At 37.7% G+C, this 27,927-nt stretch overlaps 1 protein-coding gene across 1 annotated transcript in view; it reads left to right on the top strand.

The window, feature by feature from the left end:
- Positions 1-27,927, top strand: part of LOC121388593 (protein O-glucosyltransferase 2-like) — a 63,641-nt gene that overhangs the window by 20,729 nt on the left and 14,985 nt on the right. Inside the window, exons 3-7 of the mRNA XM_041519996.1 lie at positions 29-240; positions 18,688-18,765; positions 20,060-20,232; positions 25,901-26,138; positions 27,370-27,579. Of these exons, the coding sequence (XP_041375930.1) occupies positions 29-240; positions 18,688-18,765; positions 20,060-20,232; positions 25,901-26,138; positions 27,370-27,579 (911 nt within the window). The remainder of the gene's footprint in view (positions 1-28; positions 241-18,687; positions 18,766-20,059; positions 20,233-25,900; positions 26,139-27,369; positions 27,580-27,927) is intronic.

Here is a 27,927-nt window from a genome sequence, read left to right as displayed (position 1 = left end):
TAAACCTTCCTTTCATTCGATTCATCAGGACCTGTGTATCATGAAAAGTGTTCGTGTCCCCAGCCGGACATCGGTCAGTTCTACAAACAGCTGGACTGTCCGAAGAGCTACCAACAGATCAAGCAGGATCTTGGGATATTCAAGAAGATAGACATGAAAAAAGTTGCCAAAGAGGCCGTAAAACGCTTCAACAATGCTGGTGCCCACAGTATTTGTCATTACAAAGTCATCAATAACAAGGTAAGCTGGCACCCACAGTATTGGTCATTACAAAGTCATCAATAACAAGGTAAGCTGGCACCCACAGTATTTGTCATTACAAAGTCATCAATAACAAGGTAAGCTGGCACCCACAGTATTTGTCATTACAAAGTCATCAATAACAAGGTAAGCTGGCACCCACAGTATTGGTCATTACAAAGTCATCAATAACAAGGTAAGCTGGCACCCACAATATTTGTCATTACAAAGTCATCAATAACAAGGTAAGCCATATGTACACGGTAAGCTGTATGTACAAGGTAAGCCGTATGTACATGGTAAGCCGTATGTAAGCCGTATGTACAAGGTAAGCCGTATGTACATGGTAAGCCGTATGTAAGCCGTATGTACAAGGTAAGCCGTATGTACAAGGTAAGCCGTATGTACAAGGTAAGCCATATGTACATGGTAAGCCGTATGTAAGCCGTATGTACAAGGTAAGCCGTATGTACAAGGTAAGCCGTATGTACATGGTAAGCCGTATGTAAGCCGTATGTACATGGTAAGCCGTATGTAAGCCGTATGTACATGGTAAGCCGTATGTAAGCCGTATGTACATGGTAAGCCGTATGTACATGGTAAGCCATATGTACATGGTAAGCCGTATGTAAGCCGTATGTACAAGGTAAGCCGTATGTACATGGTAAGCCGTATGTACATGGTAAGCCGTATGTAAGCCGTATGTACATGGTAAGCCGTATGTAAGCCGTATGTACATGGTAAGCCGTATGTACAAGGTAAGCCGTATGTACAAGGTAAGCCGTATGTACATGGTAAGCCGTGTGTAAGCCGTATGTACAAGGTAAGCTGTATGTACATGGTAAGCCGTATGTACATGGTAAGCCGTATGTACAAGGTAAGCCGTATGTACAAGGTAAGCCGTATGTACAAGGTAAGCCGTATGTACAAGGTAAGCCGTATGTAAGCCGTATGTACATGGTAAGCCGTATGTAAGCCGTATGTACATGGTAAGCCGTATGTACACGGTAAGCCGTTTGTACATGGTATGCCGTATGTACATGGTAAGCCGTATGTAAGCCGTATGTACATGGTAAGCTGTATGTACAAGGTAAGCCGTATGTACATGGTAAGCCATATATACATGGTAAGCCGTATGTACAAGGTAAGCCGTATGTACATGGTAAGCCGTATGTAAGCCGTATGTACATGGTAAGCCGTATGTACAAGGTAAGCCGTATGTACATGGTAAGCCGTATGTAAGCCGTATGTACATGGTAAGCCGTATGTAAGCCGTATGTACATGGTAAGCCGTATGTACATGGTAAGCCGTATGTAAGCTGTATGTACATGGTAAGCCGTATATACATGGTAAGCCGTATGTACATGGTAAGCCGTATGTACATGGTAAGCCGTATGTAAGCCATATGTACATGGTAAGCCGTATGTACAAGGTAAGCCGTATGTACATGGTAAGCCGTATGTAAGCCGTATGTACATGGCAAGCCGTATGTACAAGGTAAGCCGTATGTACAAGGTAAGCCGTATGTACATGGTAAGCCGTATGTAAGCCGTATGTACATGGCAAGCCGTATGTACAAGGTAAGCCGTATGTACATGGTAAGCCGTATGTACAAGGTAAGCCGTATGTACAAGGTAAGCCGTATGTACATGGTAAGCCGTATGTAAGCCGTATGTACATGGCAAGCCGTATGTACAAGGTAAGCCGTATGTACATGGTAAGCCGTATGTACAAGGTAAGCCGTATGTACAAGGTAAGCCGTATGTACATGGTAAGCCGTATGTACAAGGTAAGCCGTATGTACAAGGATGTAGACCAGTGGTAAAATGCTTGCTTGATGCGCGGTTGGTGTGGGATCGATCCCCGTCGGTGGGCCCATTGGGTTATTTTTCGTTTCAGCCAGTGAACCAAGACTGGTATATCAAAGGCTGTGGTATGTGCTATCCTGTTTGTGGGATGGTGCATATAAAAGATCCCTTGCTGCTAATCGAAAAGAGTAGCCCATGAAGTGGCGACATCGGGTTTTTTTCCTCTCAATATGTCATATGTCAGACGCCATATAACCATAAATAAACTGTTGAGTATGTCGTTAAATAAAACATTTCCGTATGTACTGTTAGACAGTAATGATACTCCAATGACCTCGATTGTTGTCTAAAACATTGATCAGTTTGGCTCTACCGATGTGATGATTGATTGTAAAAACTCATCATCTCGATTGTTGTCTAAAACATTGATCAGTTTGGCTCTACCGATGTGATGATTGATTGTAACAACTCATCATCTCGATTGTTGTCTAAAACATTGATCAGTTTGGCTCGACCGATGTGATGATTGATTGTAACAACTCATAATCTCGATTGTTGTCTAAAACATTGATCAGTTTGGCTCGACCGATGTGATGATTGATTGTAACAACTCATAATCTCGATTGTTGTCTAAAACATTTATCAGTTTGGCTCGACCGATGTGATGATTGATTGTAACAACTCATAATCTCGATTGTTGTCTAAAACATTGATCAGTTTGTCTCTACCGATGTGTTGATTGATTGTAACAACTCATAATCCATAATGTTGACTGTAATTGTTCCTCCAGTTTAGACGGGTGGTATGTAGCCCAGTGGTAAAGTGCACGCTTGATGCGCGGTCGGTCTAGGATCGATCCCCATTGGTGGGCCCATTGGGCTATTTCTTGTTCCAGCCAGTACATCACGCCTGGTATATCAAAGGCTGTTGTATGTGCTATCTTGTTTGTAGGATGGTGGATGTAAAATATCCCTTGCTACTAATGGAAAAATATATAGAGGATAATATACGAGTTACAGTTATTATCAAATTTATGTCCTGAGTGAAATAATTTTCATTTGTCATGAGCTTCAGCGAGTGACAAGTGAAAATTATTTCACGAGGGCAATAAATTTGATAATAACTGGTTCCGAGTTTGTTATTTGTTACCCCCAGCTTATTTTTGATATAGCCTACATCGGCTACATGTCCATGTATATAGAAACGACGTAAACTACTTTACTGTTCTGGGTATTGCTTTAATGTCCATGTATATAGAAACGACGTAAACTACTTTACTGTTCTGGGTATTGCTTTAACTTTATATTTTATTCATGGTTCACAGATCATTTTCAAAACCCAAAGTCCTATATATTCTGTAGAAAAAAACTATAATGAATTGCATTAAACCACCATTTTATTACAAGTTTAACACTGAAACCAGAAAGACGCAAACGCTCTAAACTACGTGACGTCATGGTGTGTCAAGGTGATCAAATCGTCTAATAGTAGTGTACATTAAACCAATACATGATAATTTCTCAAAGAAATTATTATTTTTATTTTCCCCGTTATGAGTGCCTGCTGGGGTAATAAAGTGGATTTCCTCTCTATAACTGTGTCAAAATGACCATATGTTTGACATCCAATAGCTGATGATTAATAAATCAATGTGCCCTAGTTGTGTGGTTAAACAAAATACACTTTAAATAGACTTTCCTCCAGTTTAGATGATGGAACTGTTGGGGTTGTCTACCTCAGGCTCTACTACCCTTCCTTTTTCCAAAAAATTTGGGTAAATATTTGGGTATTTTTTACAAAGTATCTAAATTTATAATGATGGTTTTTGAAAGGTTAAGGACACTAGTTACAGACTCTATAAATCCACATTCATTGTGTATTATTTCAAATCCTTCAGCTACTTTACCTTTCTATTACTTTGCAAAGTTTCTCCATACTGGACTTGTAAACCACAAATGGATGTAGAATTCTTTTGATCAAGTCGAAAATTATTACACTACAGATTTTTTGTGACAAACCTAGAAGTTGCCTTAATTTTGTTAAGGTTTTATAACATTGACAAATATTGCATTTCTTATTCCTAAATCATAAATAATTTGTGAGAAAATTCAGTGCAACATGATTTATTTTCACTAAATGTTTGAAGACTTAATGTCCATATAGCATGAGGTATTGACTGAAATTGAAAAAACCCATAATGAACTACATGTAGTATAGTAATTTACATAAATTGCAATAACTTTTGAACCTGACCAATTTTTGTAAAATAACTCATTTTAAAGATAATTTAATTATTTGCAAACCTCTGTCATTTTAACATAAAACATGTTCAATACATTTTTATAACAAAGGGATGATTTCAGTGAAAATTAAAATGAAATCATTAACGACAAAGATTACCCTATTTTAACCCACTAATTGACCCACTAATTGACTCAATGTTTGGGATGGGACGATTCATGTTTAAAATGTTTGGTTAAATTTTCAACATTTGGTCCACGGCTTTATTCACGATGCTTTTCACAAGTACAGAGCTATCATACATACATTTTCAACATTTGGTCCACGGCTTTATTCACGATGCTTTTCACAAGTACAGAGCTATCACACATACATTTTCAACATTTGGTCCACGGCTTTATTCACGATGCTTTTCACAAGTACAGAGCTATCATACATACATTTTCAACATTTGGTCCACGGCTTTATTCACGATGCTTTTCACAAGTACAGAGCTATCACACATACATTTTCAACATTTGGTCCACGGCTTTATTCACTATGCTTTTCACAAGTACAGAGCTATCACACATACATTTTCAACGTTTGGTCCACAGCTTTATTCACGATGCTTTTCACAAGTACAGAGCTATCACACATACATTTTCAACGTTTGGTCCACGGCTTTATTCACGATGCTTTTCACAAGTACAGAGCTATCACACATACATTTTCAACGTTTGGTCCACAGCTTTATTCACGATGCTTTTCACAAGTACAGAGCTATCATACATACATTTTCAACGTTTGGTCCACGGCTTTATTCACGATGCTTTTCACAAGTACAGAGCTATCATACATACATTTTCAACGTTTGGTCCACGGCTTTATTCACGATGCTTTTCACAAGTACAGAGCTATCATACATACATTTTCAACATTTGGTCCACGGCTTTATTCACTATGCTTTTCACAAGTACAGAGCTATCACACATACATTTTCAATGTTTGGTCCACAGCTTTATTCACGATGCTTTTCACAAGTACAGAGCTATCACACATACATTTTCAACGTTTGGTCCACAGCTTTATTCACTATGCTTTTCACAAGTACAGAGCTATCATACATACATTTTCAACGTTTGGTCCACGGCTTTATTCACTATGCTTTTCACAAGTACAGAGCTATCACACATACATTTTCAACGTTTGGTCCACAGCTTTATTCACGATGCTTTTCACAAGTACAGAGCTATCACACATACATTTTCAACGTTTGGTCCACAGCTTTATTCACGATGCTTTTCACAAGTACAGAGCTATCACACATACATTTTCAACGTTTGGTCCACAGCTTTATTCACGATGCTTTTCACAAGTACAGAGCTATCACACATACATTTTCAATGTTTGGTCCACAGCTTTATTCACGATGCTTTTCACAAGTACAGAGCTATCACACATACATTTTCAACATTTGGTCCACGGCTTTATTCACTATGCTTTTCACAAGTACAGAGCTATCACACATACATTTTTAACATTTAGTCCACGGCTTTATTCACTATGCTTTTCACAAGTACAGAGCTATCACACATACATTTTCAACATTTGGTCCACGGCTTTATTCACTATGCTTTTCACAAGTACAGAGCTATCACACATACATTTTTAACATTTAGTCCACGGCTTTATTCACTATGCTTTTCACAAGTACAGAGCTATCATACATACATTTTCAATGTTTGGTCCACAGCTTTATTCACGATGCTTTTCACAAGTACAGAGCTATCACACATACATTTTCAACGTTTGGTCCACAGCTTTATTCACGATGCTTTTCACAAGTACAGAGCTATCACACATACATTTTCAACGTTTGGTCCACAGCTTTATTCACGATGCTTTTCACAAGTACAGAGCTATCATACATACATTTTCAACATTTGGTCCACGGCTTTATTCACTATGCTTTTCACAAGTACAGAGCTATCACACATACATTTTCAATGTTTGGTCCACAGCTTTATTCACGATGCTTTTCACAAGTACAGACTATCACACATACATTTTCAACGTTTGGTCCACAGCTTTATTCACGATGCTTTTCACAAGTACAGAGCTATCATACATACATTTTCAACGTTTGGTCCACAGCTTTATTCACGATGCTTTTCACAAGTACAGAGCTATCATACATACATTTTCAACATTTGGTCCACGGCTTTATTCACTATGCTTTTCACAAGTACAGAGCTATCATACATACATTTTAATAAACTAGTTTAATAGCAGGAAATGTTATTTTGAATGGTAATTTGTTCAGTAATTGTAAATGTAAAACTATACTTTGACTAGAAAACAAAATACCATTTTTACCATGCCATTACAGCATGTTGGATCTGGAATACTCGGACTATGTTTATCCCCAGGATTTGAGTTCAGGCGGTTGGCAAAATAATTTGACATGAACTAAGCACTGGATGGGAGTGAGGATGCTGGTGAGGAGGGGGGTGACAGAGGGAATTCCCCAGAATTCTTTTTCAGTTGGATTTAGATGCATTCTGGAGTACATAATATATTGGTGTCATATACGATTATTATAGAAGTCTAAAAGAGAGATATATTTCAAGACATATTTCAGTAATAATGTTTATTATTCTTTGCATAATGTCAAATCTTTGATGTACAATAATTTGAATAAAGTATGGAATAAGTACATAGACCTACTATTAACTGAATTATTTAACTGATCACAAATTATATAAAAGGTATCATTGATTTTTATTTAATATAACTAAGCACAAGTACATAATATATAATAGTGAATTAGTTGTTTGTTTTGGGGTTGTTGGGTTTTTTTTCGGGTGGGGGGGGGGTTATCGTATTGAAAGTGAAAAAAAAATCATCTCGATAAAGAATTTTTCGAAAATTAGGAATGTTGAATCATTTATGGAAATTGGGCGTCACTTTATAATTTTTGAAGTTAACACATTTACTTTTTTTAATATTGATTATTGGGATAAAATATACTTAAAATTTTAGTCTATCACCAGATTCATCACAGATGTCAGTCCCTATGATAGGAGGTAACAATTTACAGTCACAGCAAAGACATTTTCACACTTGTTAAAGTTTGTTACAGTTTATTTTGTTTAACGATACCACTGTGGCACATTGATTAATTAGTCATCGGCTATTGGATGTCAAACATTTGGTAATTCTAACTCGTAGTCATCAGAGGAAACCTGCTACATTTTTCCTAATGTAACAAGGGATGTTTTAAATGTACTTATCCACAGACAGGAAAGCACATACCACGGCCTTTGTCCAGTTGTGGTGCACTGGTTGGAATGAGAAAAAACCTAATCAGCTGAATTGCACGATCGATGCAGGATCCGAACAGGACCTAGGGTGGCCGTCGCCCATGCAAACATGTCCAGTGTAACAGAATCGAGTGCTGTGATTGTCCAAAATACTTTATCGTGTCATTGGGATTACAAACAAAGTGCAATATTTGGAAACACAGCCATTTAAAAAAAACGATAGAAATAAACCACAATACTCAAATTGGAAAATGGTATCTTGAACCATGGGCCAAAAACCGTGATTTTTGTGAACCATGATTAATTTTCCAGTCCCTACTCCGTGTGAACGTTTTATTGAAATGAGAGACCTGAAATACTCCACACAGTTCGGTGTGACCCATATGTAACAACACAAACCAAGCAGTGGTATGTTAGGCCACAATATTTCATTGTAGGACTGCATAACATACTGAATCATGATTTGGTCCCTTTGGTGTGAAAAAATACCGTCTCTTACTGTCCCCTTTCTTGCACCCACTTGTCAGTTCCTTTAATTCACCTATTTCTTTCACTTCCTTTTCTCTCACTTTGTTTCCCTTTCTGCTACTTGTAAACTCCACACATGCAATTTATCTTTTTTACTTCTACATGTAATTCACCTACTCAATACAGCTTTGTTTTGGTACGAAGTCAAGCCCATGTACTTCAGATTGTTTGCTGTACACACAAACAGAATAAGTGATGTCTGGCAGCTCACACATTTATTATGCATTAATGTTTGCATCTCCAGTATTTTCTCAGGCAACACCCAGTTTTACATTATGGATTTTTTTTGGCCGACGCATTCAAATCCCAATATGGTATCTGTAAATGTATAGGCCTGCACTCCGTCATCTGTACACACCTGCTGTGTCCTATTCAAAATGTTTACAAGCAATTTATAGGTTGAATTTTTACTGTTTATTTTATTTTTTTAAATTTTTAATGTTAGTTAACAAAAAAAACAGTAGTTATACATATGGACTAAGCTGTGACCAAATGTTTGACATCCAGTAAATCAGTGTGCTCTAGTGGTGTCGTTAAACAAAATAAAATTTAGCTATCATTTGCAAAATTGTCAGTTGCAAATAAAGGTTACATTTGGCCAATACCTTTTATTATCAAATTGACAAAAAGATAATTAAAAAAAACATGAGATACAAAACAGTTTTAAAAAGCTTTAAATTTTGTTAACTGGTTTAGGAAAATAATATTAATTAAAAAATATATTCAAGGCTAATTTTCATTTTCCATGATGTTCCATGACCAAAATGAAAATCCATGTCTTTCCAGGATTTCTATGACCCATATAAACCCTGTTCATGGTGCACTTGCTGGAACGAGAAATAGTCCAGTGGACCCATTGATGGGCATCGATCCGAGACTGAACGCGAAATCTTTACCACTGGGCTATGTCCCATCCAAAATAGCATGAGGACAGGGTTTGGGATAGTGCGTGAGAAATTAGCACCTCTGAGTCTGAGGACAGGGTTTGGGATAGTGCGTGAGAAATTAGCACCTCTGAGTCTGAGGACAGGGTTTGGGATAGTGCGTGAGAAATTAGCACCTCTCAGTCTGAGGACAGGGTTTGGGATAGTGCGTGAGAAATTAGCACCTCTGAGTCTGAGGACAGGGTTTGGGATAGTGCGTGAGAAATTAGCACCTCTCAGTCTGAGGACAGGGTTTGGGATAGTGCGTGAGAAATTAGCACCTCTCAGTCTGAGGACAGGGTTTGGGATAGTGCGTGAGAAATTAGCACCTCTCAGTCTGAGGACAGGGTTTGGGATAGTGCGTGAGAGATTAGCACCTCTCAGTCTGAGGACAGGGTTTGGGATAGTGCGTGAGAGATTAGCACCTCTCAGTCTGAGGACAGGGTTTGGGATAGTGCGTGAGAAATTAGCACCTCTGAGTCTGAGGACAGGGTTTGGGATAGTGCGTGAGAAATTAGCACCTCTCAGTCTGAGGACAGGGTTTGGGATAGTGCATGAGAAATTAGCACCTCTCAGTCTGAGGACAGGGTTTGGGATAGTGCGTGAGAAATTAGCACCTCTCAGTCTGAGATGTATTTTAAAGTTTTATGGAATCTCTATTTATCATCCATTAAAGGTTTTTGTTGGAGATATTGCTGACCCTATAATTTGCGACATCTCCTGCGATATTCTCCTAGGAGATACTGCTTCTTATAAGCTTGATTGGTAAAATTTTAATAACAAGACAATATTTTGTTACGTCACTGTGTATGTTTCAGTGCTAAACCTATCATTAGTGATGTCATGCCACTGTAGTTCTGCTAGTTAACAAGTCTACCGCTGCGAAATATAGTGACATTCAACCCACATTACTAACATTGTTTACAATTGTCGCAAATGAAAAGAATGATAATGGATGATAAAAAGAATACCCCACCCCCATGTCTTGTAATATCATAATTTATCAGCACTCATTGATAAAAGTATAAAAATCCTCGGCAAGCCTCAGATTTCATACTGTTATCAACTCGTGGTGATAAATTATGATACACAAGACACTCGGGAAGTATCTTCCATTAAAGCATTATGGAATTAAAATATAACTGAATTACAAGCTAAATAACAGGTGATATAACCGTACTAACATGCTTCTCTTCAAAAAAAAATCACCTGTGATTTTTTTTGGCAGTTTTATAACGTGAATTTCTGTTTCACCTAGGGCTATAATTAATGGACCGCCTTTCACACTCTGCTGTTTCGAGACCCGACTCAAGATCCGTTTTACTCATACCGGTATCTTGAATCTTTTAAAAACAAATCTCTTTACTACCACCAGACAGTCAGAGCAAGTTCGTGGGTGGCACAGCATAGCAGCACGCTGGAACCTTAATAGGACTATGTTAATACAACTTTAATAATGGGTGGCACAGCATACATGTAGCAGCACGCTGTAATCTTAATAGGACTATGTTAATACAACTTTAATAATGGGTGGCACAGCATAGCAGCACGCTGTAATCTTAATAGGACTATGTTAATACAACTTTAATAATGGGTGGCACAGCATACATGTAGCAGCACGCTGTAATCTTAATAGGACTATGTTAATACAACTTTAATAATGGGTGGCACAGCATACATGTAGCAGCACGCTGGAACCTTAATAGGACTATGTTAATACAACTTTAATAATGGGTGGCACAGCATACATGTAGCAGCACGCTGGAATGTTAATACAACTTAATAGGACTATGTTGTAATAATAGGACAACTTTAATAATGGGTGGCACAGCATACATGTAGCAGCACGCTGTAATCTTAATAGGACTATGTTAATACAACTTTAATAATGGGTGGCACAGCATACATGTAGCAGCACGCTGTAATCTTAATAGGACTATGTTAATACAACTTTAATAATGGGTGGCACAGCATACATGTAGCAGCACGCTGGAACCTTAATAGGACTATGTTAATACAACTTTAATAATGGGTGGCACAGCATACATGTAGCAGCACGCTGGAATCTTAATAGGACTATGTTAATACAACTTTAATAATGGGTGGCACAGCATACATGTAGCAGCACGCTGTAATCTTAATAGGACTATGTTAATACAACTTTAATAATGGGTGGCACAGCATACATGTAGCAGCACGCTGTAATCTTAATTGGACTATGTTAATACAACTTTAATAATGGGTGGCACAGCATACATGTAGCAGCACGCTGTAATCTTAATAGGACTATGTTAATACAACTTTAATAATGGGTGGCACAGCATACATGTAGCAGCACGCTGGAATCTTAATAGGACTATGTTAATACAACTTTAATAATGGGTGGCACAGCATACATGTAGCAGCACGCTGTAATCTTAATAGGACTATGTTAATACAACTTTAATAATGGGTGGCACAGCATACATGTAGCAGCACGCTGTAATCTTAATAGGACTATGTTAATACAACTTTAATAATGGGTGGCACAGCATACATGTAGCAGCACGCTGTAATCTTAATAGGACTATGTTAATACAACTTTAATAATGGGTGGCACAGCATACATGTAGCAGCACGCTGGAATCTTAATAGGACTATGTTAATACAACTTTAATAATGGGTGGCACAGCATACATGTAGCAGCACGCTGTAATCTTAATAGGACTATGTTAATACAACTTTAATAATGGGTGGCACAGCATACATGTAGCAGCACGCTGGAACCTTAATAGGACTATGTTAATACAACTTTAATAATGGGTGGCACAGCATACATGTAGCAGCACGCTGGAATCTTAATAGGACTATGTTAATACAACTTTAATAATGGGTGGCACAGCATACATGTAGCAGCACGCTGGAATCTTAATAGGACTATGTTAATACAACTTTAATAATGGGTGGCACAGCATACATGTAGCAGCACGCTGGAACCTTAATAGGACTATGTTAATACAACTTTAATAATGGGTGGCACAGCATACATGTAGCAGCACGCTGTAATCTTAATAGGACTATGTTAATACAACTTTAATAATGGGTGGCACAGCATACATGTAGCAGCACGCTGTAATCTTAATAGGACTATGTTAATACAACTTTAATAATGGGTGGCACAGCATACATGTAGCAGCACGCTGTAATCTTAATTGGATTATGCTAATACAACATATAGTTCAATTCTAAGACAACGTTCCTGCCCCCCCCCCCCCCCCATTCCATTTCATTTCATTTCAACTTATTTTCGTGCTTATATCCAATTAAGGTTCATGCACGCTGTCGTGGGCACACACCTCAGCTGTCTGGGCTGTCTGTCCAGGACAGTGGGTTAGTTGTTAGTGAGAGAAAAGAGGCTGTAGTGGCCTTACACATACCCATTGAGTCCTTAAAACTCGTTTTGGGTGGGAGCTGGTACTGGGTTGCGAACCCTGTACCTACCAGCCTGTAGTCCGATGGCTTAACTACGATACATCCGAGACTGGCTGAAGCAGTCATAGCACTGAGATCATCGCTTTAAGTGCTCTAACTACGTTATGTGCTTAAGGTGGTCGTAGAGCTAAGATCATCATCTTAAGTGCTATAACTACCTTATGTGCTTGAGGTGGTCATAAAGCTAAGGTCATCACCTTAAGTGCTCTAACTACGTTATGTGCTTAAGGTGGTCGTAGAGCTAAGATCATCATCTTAAGTGCTATAACTACCTTATGTGCTTGAGGTGGTCGTAGAGCTAAGATCATCATCTTAAGTGCTATAACTACCTTATGTGCTTGAGGTGGTCGTAGAGCTAAGATCATCATCTTAAGTGCTATAACTACCTTATGTGCTTGAGGTGGTCGTAGAGCTAAGATCATCACCTAAAGTGCTATAACTACCATAGGTGCTTAAGGTGATCGTAGAGCTAAGATTGTCACCTTAAGTGTTATAACTATTTTATGTGCTTGAGATGACCGTAGAGCTAAGATTGTCACCTTAAGTGCTATAACTATTTCATGTGCTTGAGATGACCGTAGAGCTAAGATTGTCACCTTAAGTGCTATAACTATTTCATGTGCTTGAGATGACTGTAGAGCTAAGATTGTCACCTTAAGTGCTATAACTATTTCATGTGCTTGAGATGACCGTAGAGCTAAGATTGTCACCTTAAGTGCTATAACTATTTCATGTGCTTGAGATGACCGTAGAGCTAAGATTGTCACCTTAAGTGCTATAACTATTTCATGTGCTTGAGATGACCGTAGAGCTAAGATTGTCACCTTAAGTGCTATAACTACCTTAGGTGCTTACGGTGATCATAGAGCTAAGATTGTCACCTTAAGTGCTATAACTATTTCATGTGCTTGAGATGACTGTAGAGCTAAGATTGTCACCTTAAGTGCTATAACTATTTCATGTGCTTGAGATGACCGTAGAGCTAAGATCAGTTCATGGAATGTGGCTCTGGGCTCCGTTCCACGAAGCGATCTTAGCACTAAGATCACCTTAGTGCATAAGGTAGCTATGCACTTATGGTGATCTTAGGGCTAAGATTGCTTCATGGAACAGGGTCCTGGCATGTATGAGTAAATAAAATTTATCGAGAAATAAATACTTAATGATTCTCCAAGTAGCTGATTACCCAGCCTTTGTCCTTTTCTTAAATAATAGTACTTTCCACAAGACTGGATACAGCTTGTTGAATGGGCGTTAACTGAATAAAAATTCATGTTTCATTCTTCACAGCAGGTACACATTAACTGGGATAGGTACATAAAGAGAGCATTACTGTCTATTTAAACAAGATTTATTTCACATCGATGCTAGAACGGGTTTGTCGAAAAGATTTATTTCAGTGAAATTCTTTCCATGACAGGTACAGTGTTATGGATTCAAAATAACCTGATGGAGCACAGTGTTGGTGGTGTGTTGATAAAATCACCTGTTCACAGTTCAAGGCATTTTTGTAGAGATAAGATACATTAAAGATGACATGTTCATTATTTATGATTACTACCAACAATCATATACACATGTATATAATATACAACCGTGTCCGGTGTATCGGCGCGTCCGGTAATTCGGCGCACTTGGTATTTTGCTCAAGTATGCTTAGGAAGTTGTAATGTTGTCAGTGTTTTTAACGAATTAAAGTTCAATTCCATTTTCAACATATTTATTGTTAATGGTACAATTGATTTTTTTTTTTTTTTAGAATTATCAACAATTATATCATAATTTAAAAATAAATCATTCACCTGCTTTCGTGTATATAAACGCAAAGTAGGTCAGCCTTATTAATAATAAGAATGTTAAAACCAGTCTAAAAACACCTTTCCTGCATTTTAGAAATTTTAGTAAAGGGTATAATTTATTTTTTTCTGTTATTTTTATTTCAACTGAAAAGGAAACGAAACAAAGGTTTTACACCTTAATTGACCGTCATTCCAGTTGCCAGCTGTCACATTGTTTAAAAAAAAAAAAAGAAGAAGAAAAAAAAGAAAGAAAAAAAAAAGAAATAAGATCCACGTGTGTGCACAATCTACCCGAGAAAAAAATCCATGTAGGCATCTTAACCATGCATGACAATGAACAGTACTGTGCCACTCAAAAAAACGATTCCGAATCTGATCACGAGATGGGTCATGTGTGATCGTTCATTTTAACAGTAATATTTTTTAACAAGATAAAACAAAAAAGTACTAAAATAATCCTGCGACAATAGTGTAGCATTTATGGGCTACAAAGTGAGGTCATGAGCGGTTTATAAATAGTGGGGTCACCGATCCACATCTACTGCGCCGAATCACCGGACATGCAAATCGTTTGGATACAAAGGGGTGTCTACATTTATGGACACTTTTAAAACATTTATTTACTACAGACATAAAACAATTTGTAGTGTACCTCAGATTATGCAAAGCTTCATTGGTGAGAGACACATTTTATTAAGTATTTCACAGTGTCCTTGAATGCTTAGGTGCGCCGATACACTGAACAGCACAGTATATACCGGTATACATGTACCAATATTTTTTAAACACTTTCCACTTTTATACTCAGAGCTAGGTTCTAGAATACGGTGGCCTGATGCTCGAGGCCAGTGGTTTTTAGATTTAGGCCACTAAAAATTACTTTGTACGATCCCGATGGCAAGTGGTAAAAAACCCACAAAAAAACCCACAACTACAATGTTACAATCATACAAAAACAAAAGTAACACCTGTAAGTCACTTCTTTCAATTTGCTGTCACATGCAACATTTCACTAACAAATAGTTGGCAACCAGTAATCTTTGACCCATCCATGACATCAATATACCTACCGATGTAACTTTATTCAAGTTATAAAATGTAAAACCTTGAAAACAAAAGTTCATTGTTTTGCCGCTATTTTCTTCTTTACACTGGAACCCAAAGATTGTTTACTCTAATACTAACAGTAATACAGGTAAAATCATAATATGCAAAACAGTAACCAGCTTTTAGGGTATAGACCTCCAAATTAAATCACATAGACAACAATAGTAACATCTATTTCTCGTTCCAGCCAGTGCACCACGATAGGTACATGTATATTAAAGGCTATGGTATGTGCTATCATGTTTGTGGGAAGTGCATATAACAGATCCCTTGCTGCATTAGAAAAAAATGTAGCAGGTTTCCTCTGTTGACTGCGAGTTAAAATTACCAAATGTTTGACATCAAATAGCCGATTATTCATTAATCAATGTGTTCCAGTGATGTTGTTAAAAAAAAAAAAAAAATTCACATTAGTAACATATGTGGCTACAACTCCTATCTGCAGTGTATTAATTGACACATGTATACACCACAGATATAAATACTATCACCCCTCACCCTTAAAGTGAATCAGAAAACATTGGGGGTTAAGCTGCTCATTTCAGAGATAACAGGTAGCGTCTATGACTACCCAAGTTCTGCAAAAAAAATAGTACTTTTTTAACAGGTACGCCATACATGTTTCAAGCACAAAGCTAATTGACACAATGGTACTAGATGAAAGCTAACTGACACAATGGTACTAGATGAAAGCTAACTGACACAATGGTACTAGATGAAAGCTAAGTGACACAATGGTACTAGATGAAAGCTAACTGACACAATGGTACTAGATGAAAGCTAACTGACACAATGGTACTAGATGAAAGCTAAGTGACACAATGGTACTAGATGAAAGCTAACTGACACAATGGTACTAGATGAAAGCTAACTGACACAATGGTACTAGATGAAAGCTAACTGACACAATGGTACTAGATGAAAGCTAACTGACACAATGGTACTAGATGAAAGCTAACTGACACAATGGTACTAGATGAAAGCTAACTGACACAATGGTACTAGATGAAAGCTAACTGACACAATGGTACTAGATGAAAGCTAATTGACACAATGGTACTAGATGAAAGCTAATTGACACAATGGTACTAGATGAAATAAAATTGCATAAATGTTTTGCCCAGATGCAACTAATGGGTTTTTCTTCTTGTGGTATTAATTGCTCTATCAAAAGTTTTGTGCATCTCCAACTTTGACCCAGCCATAAGTTATTTGCTTTAGTACTACCTTTAAGGTTGCATATCACCATTTATGTTTGCAAAACTTTAAATGTGATACTAATTTATTTAATTTCGAAAATATCATATAAATTGCAAGACTTGTCCAAAAAATATATATATTTTTTTTAAATAATTAAGTACACAATATCATGAAATAGATAAATTTAACAAAGTACCTACATTGAAAAATTACTAATTTGGTGGGGGTTTGTAAGCTTTAAACTGTAATACATGTACATTTTATGGGGGGGGGGGGGGGAGTTCCCATTCATAAGTAAATAAATATATACTCCTTTATAAGTGACAAAATATTCATTTGTTTTTAATGCTGTTAATTGTTGTAATAAGTAACATGGATTATTTTTATAACTTACTATTAAATGGTTTTAGTGGAAACGATTATTTTAAATTTTTTATAGGTAACTTTATTCTAAACTGATGAAAATTGTTTGCAGTTTCTCTAAACATGAAGTATGCCTGATGAGCATATCTGTTGTGTAACTTGACAAATTGATTAAACATGACCTCAGTATGCAAAATGTTCGTTGAACAGTTAAATATTTTAATTTACTCTGTTTTTGTTTTTAATTTAAAATTAAATTTTTCACCATGGCCAGTGAATTTTCAAATCCAATTAAAACAAAGTTCTAGAACTTCTAGAATATACAATTTATTTAAAAGGATGATGTCGCTAAAACTGATTTTGTGTAATGTTTTCACCTAAATAAAAGTGTTGTTTGTAATCATAAGAATTGTTCGTTATTTTATAACAGTAACAAATTTAGTAGAAAATCATCTTCGCAACACTATGTGATTTTATTCAATTTGTCACAGTTATACATCAATAAATTTGTCACAGTTATACATCAATACATTTGTCACAGTTATACATCAATAAATTTGTCACAGTTATACATTAATAAATTTGTCACAGTTATACATCAATAAATTTGTCACAGTTATACATCAATAAATTTGCACAAAAAACCCCACAGAATAATAATGTATTATAATACAGTAAAGTAATCTTAAAAAGGAACTGGAAGGGACCATGATAGTTAGTTCGTTATAGCAGTAGTTTGTTGTACACATTTACACAAGTTGGTTATTAATGTATAGGGAGATACAAACGGGACTTTACAATGAGTTTGTTCTATGCAGTAGTTTCGTTCTAAGCAAGTGTACTTTACACCCTGTCTATTACTATACATCCTACCAGTATGGACACTGAAGATCAAAAACATTCTGTATTTTGTAAGAATTCTGGAGTTTTAGTTCTGCCTTGAAATGCCTTGTCTCCGTCCTTTGATTTAAATCTAAAGATGTCGCGACAAAAATATTTTTGCCTACAAAAAGCTTTGTGTACATGTAACTGATTTTTGCACAGATGGTAACTCATATGTCTGGGTCCATTTACACAATATACAGTGGACTCTCGTCTAAACCAGAGACAACAGGGTGACTGACAAAATGTGCTGATATACACATAGTGCTAGATTAGAGAGATTTGTTTTTAACAACACCACTAGAGCACATTTATTTATTATTCATTGACTATTGGATGTCAAACATTTGGTAAGTTTTGGCACATAGTCTTCAGAGAAAACCTGCTACATGTTTTAATTAGCAGCAAGGGATCCTTCAATATGCACTTTCTGACAGACTTGACAGCACATACCATGGCATTTGTTATACCAGTCAAGGGGCACTCGATGGGATGGGAAAATAAAGCCCTAGGAGGTTCAATCGGGTGATGCTAGCACCTCAGGCGAGTGCTCTACCAATTGAGCTCGATCCCTCCCCAGTTTGGGCAGCACATACCATGGCATTTGACATACCAGTCAAGGGGCACTCGATGGGGTGGGTAAATAAAGCCCTATCGGAGAATGGGTCCACTGAAGTGGTTTGATCCTACAATGCAAGCACCTCAAGCAATCGCTCTACCAACTGAGCTCGATCCCACCCTAGTCTGGCCAGAGTCCACTGTTCTTGCCTTTAGTGATGTCACTTGTCAATTTTGGTTTCTCCTTCTTCTGTTTTTCAGATATACCGAAAGACCTACGGCCAACATGTGGGGTTTAAGATGTTTGTGGATAATATACTCGTATCAATAGTTAAAAAGGTACGTAAAACCAGTATTCCATGCAACCTGTACGTAAAGGCTGTATTATCACTTGACAGACAGCAGTGGTGTGTTCAGAGGGTGAACGGGTGGATGGATGAATGAGTGGCTGGATGAGTGGCTGGATGGATAGATGGTTGGATGAGTGGGTGGATGGTTGGATGACTGGGTGGATGAGTGGGTGGATGGATGAGTGAGTGGATGAGTTGGTATATGGTTGAATGAGTGGATGGATGAGTGGATGAGTTGGTGGATGTATGGATAAGTGGTTGGATGGATGGATGAGTGGGTGGATGAATGGATGAGTGGGTGGATGGATGGATGAGTGGGTGGATGGATGGGTGAGTGGGTGGATGGATGAGTGGGTGGATGGATGAGTGGTTGGATGGATGGATGAGTGGGTGGAAGGATGGATGAGTGGGTGGAAGGATGGATGAGTGGGCGGATGAGTGGATAAGTGGGTGGGTGAGTGGGTGGATGGTTGGATGAGTGGGTGGATGAGTGGATAAGTGGGTGGATGGATGGATAAGTGGGTGGATGGATGGATAAGTGGGTAGATGGATGGATAAGTGGGAAGATGGATAGATGAGTGGGTGGGTGGTTGGATAAGTGGGTGAATGGTCAGATGAGTGGATGGATGAGTGGGTGGATGGATTGATGGATAAGTGGATGGGTGAATTGATGGGTAAGTAGGTGGATTGAGGAGTAAGTGGGTGAGTGAATGAATATATACATTAGTAGATGAATGGTTGGATGGGTGAGTGGGTGGATGGATGGATGAGTGGGTGGGTGGAAGGATGGACGAGTGGGTGGCTGAATGGATAAGTTGGTGGGTGAGTGGGTGGATGGTTGGATGAGTGGGTGGATGGATTAATTGATGGATGAATTTTGGTGGATAGATAGCCTAGCAATCAGATGATGATGCACATGAGAGAACAATGTAGGAAGGGAGAGACTGGTACAGGTATGGCTGACAGATGGATGGGTGGAGGGTATGTGCTTAGATGTAGGAAAGGAGTGAAAGAATGCATGGATAGATGCAGAAATGGATGGACTGATATTTAGTGTATAAGTAATCATGAAATATGGTCAAACATGCTCAAGCAGACACCTGTGATGAAGAGACCATATTTTTATTCTCCCAAATCGTCTAATATAGCATAAACCAACCTGTCTTACACTAAGCAGTCCATAAAGGTCACATAATGATATTCCCTTTGATGGCTGCCTATTGAAGGTTTGACTGTACATTCATGCTGTTTCAACATTGTAGGGATTTTTTGTTACATTACAGGTGAAGCTGCCAAATGTAGAGTTTATAGTCAATCTCGGTGACTGGCCTCTGGAGAAGAAGAAACTCAGTGAAAACCCATTACCCATTCTGTCATGGTGCGGTTCAGAGGATACGCGGGATATCGTCATGCCAACTTACGACATCACTGAAGCTACTCTGGAGATGATGGGCAGGTAAGAAAGGAAGGCCGTTAAAAGGCAGCAGGTGGTGATTTTACACAGCCTGTTTAATAAGCGTTTGCTGGTTCTCGGATTTCAAACAGTATTAATATGCAGCAGGTGGTGATTTTACACAACCTGTTTAATAAGCGTTTGCTGGGTCTCGGATTTCAAACAGTATTAATATGCAGCAGGTGGTGATTTTACACAACCTGTTTAATAAGCGTTTGCTGGGTCTCGGATTTCAAACAGTATTAATATGCAGCAGGTGGTGATTTTACACAACCTGTTTAATAAGCGTTTGCTGGTTCTCGGATTTCAAACAGTATTAATATGCAGCAGGTGGTGATTTTACACAACCTGTTTAATAAGCGTTTGCTGGGTCTCGGATTTCAAACAGTATTAATATGCAGCAGGTGGTGATTTTACACAACCTGTTTAATAAGCGTTTCCTGGGTCTCGGATGTCAAAGAGTATTAATGTGCAGCAGGTGGTGATTTTACACAACCTGTTTAATAAGCGTTTGCTGGTTCTCGGATTTCAAACAGTATTAAAAGGCAGCAGGTGGTGATTTTACACAACCTGTTTAATAAGCGTTTGCTGGTTCTCGGATTTCAAACAGTATTAATATGCAGCAGGTGGTGATTTTACACAACCTGTATAATAAGCGTTTGCTGGGTCTCGGATTTCAAACAGTATTAATATGCAGCAGGTGGTGATTTTACACAACCTGTTTAATAAGCGTTTCCTGGGTCTCGGATGTCAAAGAGTATTAATGTGCAGCAGGTGGTGATTTTACACAACCTGTTTAATAAGCGTTTGCTGGTTCTCGGATTTCAAACAGTATTAAAAGGCAGCAGGTGGTGATTTTACACAACCTGTTTAATAAGCGTTTGCTGGTTCTCGGATTTCAAACAGTATTAATATGCAGCAGGTGGTGATTTTACACAACCTGTATAATAAGCGTTTGCTGGGTCTCGGATTTCAAACAGTATTAATATGCAGCAGGTGGTGATTTTACACAACCTGTTTAATAAGCGTTTGCTGGTTCTCGGATTTCAAACAGTATTAAAAGGCAGCAGGTGGTGATTTTACACAACCTGTTTAATAAGCGTTTGCTGGTTCTCGGATTTCAAACAGTATTAAAAGGCAGCAGGTGGTGATTTTACACAACCTGTTTAATAAGCGTTTGCTGGTTCTCGGATTTCAAAGAGTATTAATATGCAGCACGTGGTGATTTTACACAACCTGTTTAATAAGCGTTTGCTGGTTCTCGGATTTCAAAGAGTATTAAAAGGCAGCAGGTGGTGATTTTACACAACCTGTTTAATAAGCATTTGCTGGTTCTCGGATTTCAAACAGTATTAATGTGCAGCAGGTGGTGGTTTTACACAACCTGTTTAATAAGCGTTTGCTGGTTCTCGGATTTCAAACAGTATTAATGTGCAGCAGGTGGTCATTTTACACAACCTGTTTAATAAGCGTTTGCTGGTTCTCGGATTTCAAACAGTATTAATATGCAGCAGGTGGTGATTTTACACAACCTGTTTAATAAGCGTTTGCTGGGTCTCGGATTTCAAACAGTATTAATATGCAGCAGGTGGTGATTTTACACAACCTGTTTAATAAGCGTTTGCTGGGTCTCGGATTTCAAACAGTATTAATATGCAGCAGGTGGTGATTTTACACAACCTGTTTAATAAGCGTTTGCTGGTTCTCGGATTTCAAACAGTATTAAAAGGCAGCAGGTGATGATTTTACACAACCTGTTTAATAAGCGTTTGCTGGTTCTCGGATTTCAAACAGTATTAAAAGGCAGCAGGTGGTGATTTTACACAACCTGTTTAATAAGCGTTTGCTGGTTCTCGGATTTCAAACAGTATTAAAAGGCAGCAGGTGGTGATTTTACACAACCTGTTTAATAAGCGTTTGCTGGTTCTCGGATTTCAAACAGTATTAATGTGCAGCAGGTGGTGATTTTACACAACCTGTTTAATAAGCGTTTGCTGGTTCTCGGATTTCAAACAGTATTAAAAGGCAGCAGGTGGTGATTTTACACAACCTGTTTAATAAGCGTTTGCTGGTTCTCGGATTTCAAACAGTATTAATGTGCAGCAGGTGGTGATTTTACACAACCTGTTTAATAAGCGTTTGCTGGTTCTCGGATTTCAAACAGTATTAATCTGCAGCAGGTGGTGATTTTACACAACCTGTTTAATAAGCGTTTGCTGGTTCTCGGATTTCAAACAGTATTAATATGCAGCAGGTGGTGATTTTAATAAGCGTTTGCTGGTTCTCGGATTTCAAAGAGTATTAATATGCAGCAGGTGGTGATTTTACACAACCTGTTTAATAAGCGTTTGCTGGTTCTTGGATTTCAAAGAGTATTAATATGCAGCAGGTGGTGATTTTACACAACCTGTTTAATAAGCGTTTGCTGGTTCTCGGATTTCAAAGAGTATTAATATGCTGATGGAAAGACATAAGGTATCACACCAACACTTAACAGGAAAGTTTTAAAAGTTCACGTTTGTTTTGTTTAACGACACCACTAGAGCACATTGATTTATTCATTATCAGCTACTTGATGTCGGACATTTTGTAATTTGGAAGTAACAGTCTTAGAGATGAAACCCGCAACATTTTTCATTTAGTAGCAAGGGATCTTTTATATGCAGCATCCCACAGACAGGATAACACATACCATGGCCTTTGTTACACTAGTTGTGGGTTACTGGCTGTAACGAGAAATATGCCAATGGGCACACTGAGAGGATTGATCCTAGACTGACCGTGCATCAAATGATTGCTTTTTACCACTGGGCTACATCATCAACAGTGTCAGAACCATGTTACTGACATTCAATCTGATATTACTGATATTCAGTCTGACAATACTGACATTCAATCTCACATTACTGAGATTTTATCACACATTACTGACATTTAATCTCACATTACTGACATTCAATCTCACATTACTGACATTCAATCTCACATTACTGACATTCAGTCTGACATTACTGACATTCAATCTAACATTACTGACATTCAATCTCACATTACTGACATTTAATCTCACATTACTGACATTCAATCTCACATTACTGACATTCAGTCTAACATTACTGACATTACTGACATTCAATCTCACATTACTGACATTCAATCTAACATTACTGACATTCAGTCTGACATTACTGACATTCAATCTAACATTACTGACATTCAATCTAACATTACTGACATTCAGTCTGACATTACTGACATTCAATCTCACATTACTGACATTCAGTCTAACATTACTGACATTCAATCTCACATTACTGACATTCAATCTAACATTACCGACATTCAGTCTAACATTACTGACATTCAATTTAGCATTACTGACATTCAATCTCACATTACTGAGATTTTATCACACATTACTGACATTTAATCTCACATTACTGACATTCAATCTCACATTACTGACATTCAATCTAAGATTACTGACATTCAGTCTGACATTCAATCTCACATTACTGACATTCAGTCTGACATTCAATCTAACATTACTGACATTCAGTCTGACATTACTGACATTCAATCTCACATTACTGACATTCAATCTAAGATTACTGACATTCAGTCTGACATTACTGATATTCAATCTCACATTACTGACATTCAGTCTAACATTACTGACATTCAATCTCACATTACTGAGATTATATCACACATTACTGACATTTAATCTCACATTACTGACATTAAATCTAATATTACTGACATTCAATCTGACATTACTGACATTCAATCTCACATTACTGACATTCAATCTAACATTACAGACATTCTATCCCCCTATTGTACATTATACAAACATTATTACAATGTTAATAGTGAATAAAAGTTGTCTACAATACAAAGTGTTCCCTTATTTCTTTCTCTTAGTATATTTATGCCATTTAATTTTGACATATCGGTAACAGTCTTTGATATACATTTGCGGTCATTTCTGGCCAGTTAATCAGGGTTTGAGAAAGTCACGAACCCTCACAGAAGCTTTGGTTAGTGTTCTTTGTATGATAGTAATACACTTGATAATTTCCTTTAGGCCAGACCAAAAATTCATTAGGTTGGACCGAGGGCTAGTGAATTTATCGAACCCTGTCAATATTAGTTTTGTGTCGATGTATAATGTTAGTATTTCACATAAACTAACCGACCTCGACATGAAATCAAAATTGAGGAGAGTGATTAATTGCGCCTTTAACTTCGATTAGGGGGAGTCATTTAAGATATTACCATTTTGATACCATGCAAGTTCACATTTTAAGGTGAGCTAAAAATCACTCTCCTTGAATTAGTTTTAGGAGAGTGATGGGGAGCAAGAGTGATAGCTCCCCTAAAACAGCAAGATCTGATTGGTTTGTGCAAGGTCTGATTGGTTTGTGCAGATTAAATTTTTTACCATTTAATTTGCACATATTAGTAACTGTGTCTTAGCTACATGCTGAGGTTGGGGTCTAGTTTATGTAGTAGTGTTCGTATAAAGTGTTCCTACTGGCAGTAGCTAGTGGGCATTTCCCTATTAGCTCATTTGGTAGAGTGCTGGACTCTAGTAACAGTTCAACTGCCCATGGCCCACAGCTCCGGGACGTAGCTTCACTTGAGGGGGGAGTATGTAGTAGTGTTGGTATAAAGTGCTCCTACTGGCAGTAGCTAGTAGGCATTTCCCTATTAGCTCAGTTGGTAGAGCGCTGGACTCTCGTACTGAGAGACTGTGGTTCGAATCCTCTCAATGGAGGTTGATTTTTATTCTGTCACATTTAGTCGGTAGAGTGCTCACCCTAGATGCTTGCATCATAAGACCGAATCACCTAAGTGGACTAATTCTCTGATGGGTGTTTTTCCCGTCCCAATTAGTTCACCAAAACTGGAATATCAAAGGCTGTGATATATGCTGTCCTGTCTGTATGAAAGTGCTACTGATGAAAAAAATATAGCAGGTTTCCACTCTAAAACTATCTGTCAGTTTGACATCCAATATCTGATGATTAATAAATCAATGTGCTTTAGTGGTGTCGGTAAAGAAACAAACTTTAGCCATGTGCTAGGATTACCTTTCTGGCTGGTTAATGTTAGTTTTGTGTTAATGTATAGCGTCAGTATTTAAATTAAACCAATTAAATCACACCTGCTTCCACTCAGAAGGGATTATAGGTTTCATCTCCGTACTTCTGTCGCTGTCTGTTCATCTGTCCGTCTGTCTGTCCCACATACGATTTTCCAGATTTTTTTTTCACAGTGCCTTGAAATATTGAGATGAATTTTTTTTTAGATAGCTTTATCATGTACTGTTACAAATCAAATTTAACTTGCATGGTGATTTACCCATTTATTCACAGAGTTAATGCTCCTTGAACTTAAGAGATATGAAAAACCCCACAATTCCAGACTCTTTTTTCTTTTTTTTGTGCAATGCCTGAAGATATTGAGATGAAATTTTCTATATAGTTTTATCATGTACTGTTACAGATCAAGTTTAACTTTCATTGCGACTTACCCATTTTTAACAGAGTTATGGCCCTTGAAGTTAGGAGATACAAACTTTGTTGGGCCAGGTAGTGGACGTGTATGTGTGTATTGCTTTAGCAGAACTCTCAGAATGTGTATTTTATATGTATTGTTTCAGGGTATCGTTAGACATGTTTTCCGTCCAGGCGAACACCGGACCGCCTTGGAGCGAGAAGTCCGACGTTGCGTTCTGGCGTGGTCGGGACAGTCGTCAGGAACGTCTTGACTTGGTGGTGATGTCACGCAACCATCCAGAAACCATCGACGCCGCGCTCACCAACATGTTCTTCTTCAAGAAAGAACCAGAGAAATACGGAGAACTTGTGAAACACATTTCATTCTTTGATTTCTTTAAGGTATACATTTGTTCACACAGGTGGTGGGACATAGCCCATGGTAAAGCACTCGCTTGATGCGCGGTCGGTCTAGGATCGATCCCCATAGGTGGGCCCATTTGGGCTATTTTTCATTCCAGCCAGTGCACCACAACTGGTATATCAAAGGCTATGGTATGTGCTATCCTGTCTGTGGGGTGATGCATATAAAACATACTTTGCTGCTAATTGAAAAGAGTAGCCCATGAAGTGGTCCTTAACCATATGTCCTACGCCATATAACCGTAATTAAAATGTGTTGAGTGTGTCGTTAATTAAACATTTCCTGTCCAGTCATGTTCACACAGAATGTTTTTTAATTAAATGTGTTGAGTGTGTCGTTAATTAAACATTTCCTGTCCAGTCATGTTCACACAGAATGTTTTAAAATTAAATGAGGGCAGAACATAGCCTAGTGGTAAAGCACTCACCTGATGTGCAGTTGACCTAGGATCAATTCCTGTCAGTGGCCCATTGGGCTATTTCTCATTTCAACGAGTGCACCACAACTGGTGTATCAAAAGCCCTGTCTGTGGGATGGTACATATAAAGATCCCTTGCTACTAATGGAAAAATATAGCAGGTTTCCTCTCAAAGACTATATGTCAGAATTACCAAATTACTGTCATCCAATTGCCGATGATGAATAGATCAATGTGCTCTAGTGGTGTCGTTAAACAAAACAAACAAGTTTTTTTAATGACTAAAAGAAAACATTAATTCTTCTTTTTTTTTATACTCCACAACTGGTATATCAAAGGATATATTCTGTGCTGTGCTGACTGATGGAAAGTGCTTGTAAAAGATCATTTTAGTAATCTTGTGGTGGAAGTGGGTTTCTTCTCTTATTGTCATTACTTACAAGTACTATATGTTAGACACATATAACAATCACTGATAAAACAAGGCACTCGGGTATTGTTAAAGGTCAACTTTATAATAAACTTAAAACCAGATAAAACAATTTTGCCACTTGAGTTGTAGTTGAACATTAATTAAAAATAATATCTTTTCATTCCCAATACAGGCTATTTCAATTTTATAATAAAATATTTATTTTTATACCTGCACTAAAATTGCTTCTTCTTTTTTTGTGGGGGTTTTTTAGTATCTTATTCAGCAAACAAATAATCAGTTTATTATTTTCACTTTGTTGTATTTCAGCATTTTAATTTTTAATATTTTCATATCTTGTATCATTTGTATTTTTCAGTACAAATACCAGATAAATGTGGATGGGACGGTTGCAGCATACCGACTGCCGTACTTGTTTGGTGGTAATTCACTGGTGTTGAAACAAGACTCCCACTACTATGAACATTTCTACCACCATCTGAAGCCGTACGAACACTACATTCCGTTCAGACATAACCTCAGTGATCTCATGGAGAAGGTGCAGTGGGCACGGGACCACGACAAAGAGGTAAATGCTTTTCTTTATTATCCACATGCTTCAACATAACCGAGTTAATAATAATCATACGAAGCACACGTGTAATAACAAGTGTTATTATCCACATGGTTCAACATAACCGAGTTAATAAAAACCATACAAAGCACACCTGTAATAACAAGTGTTATTATCCACATGGTTCAACATAACCGAGTTAATAAAAACCATACAAAGCACACGTGTAATAACAAGTGTTATTATCCACATGGTTCAACATAACCGAGTTAATAAAAACCATACAAAGCACACGTGTAATAACAAGTGTTATTATCCACATGGTTCAACATAACCGAGTTAATAAAAACCATACGAAGCACA

The sequence above is a fragment of the Gigantopelta aegis genome, chromosome 14 (assembly GCF_016097555.1).
Source record: "Gigantopelta aegis isolate Gae_Host chromosome 14, Gae_host_genome, whole genome shotgun sequence".
Lineage (NCBI taxonomy): Eukaryota > Metazoa > Mollusca > Gastropoda > Neomphalida > Peltospiridae > Gigantopelta > Gigantopelta aegis.
Note: the sequence above shows the minus strand (reverse complement) of the source record. Positions and strands in the feature narration are given on the sequence as shown.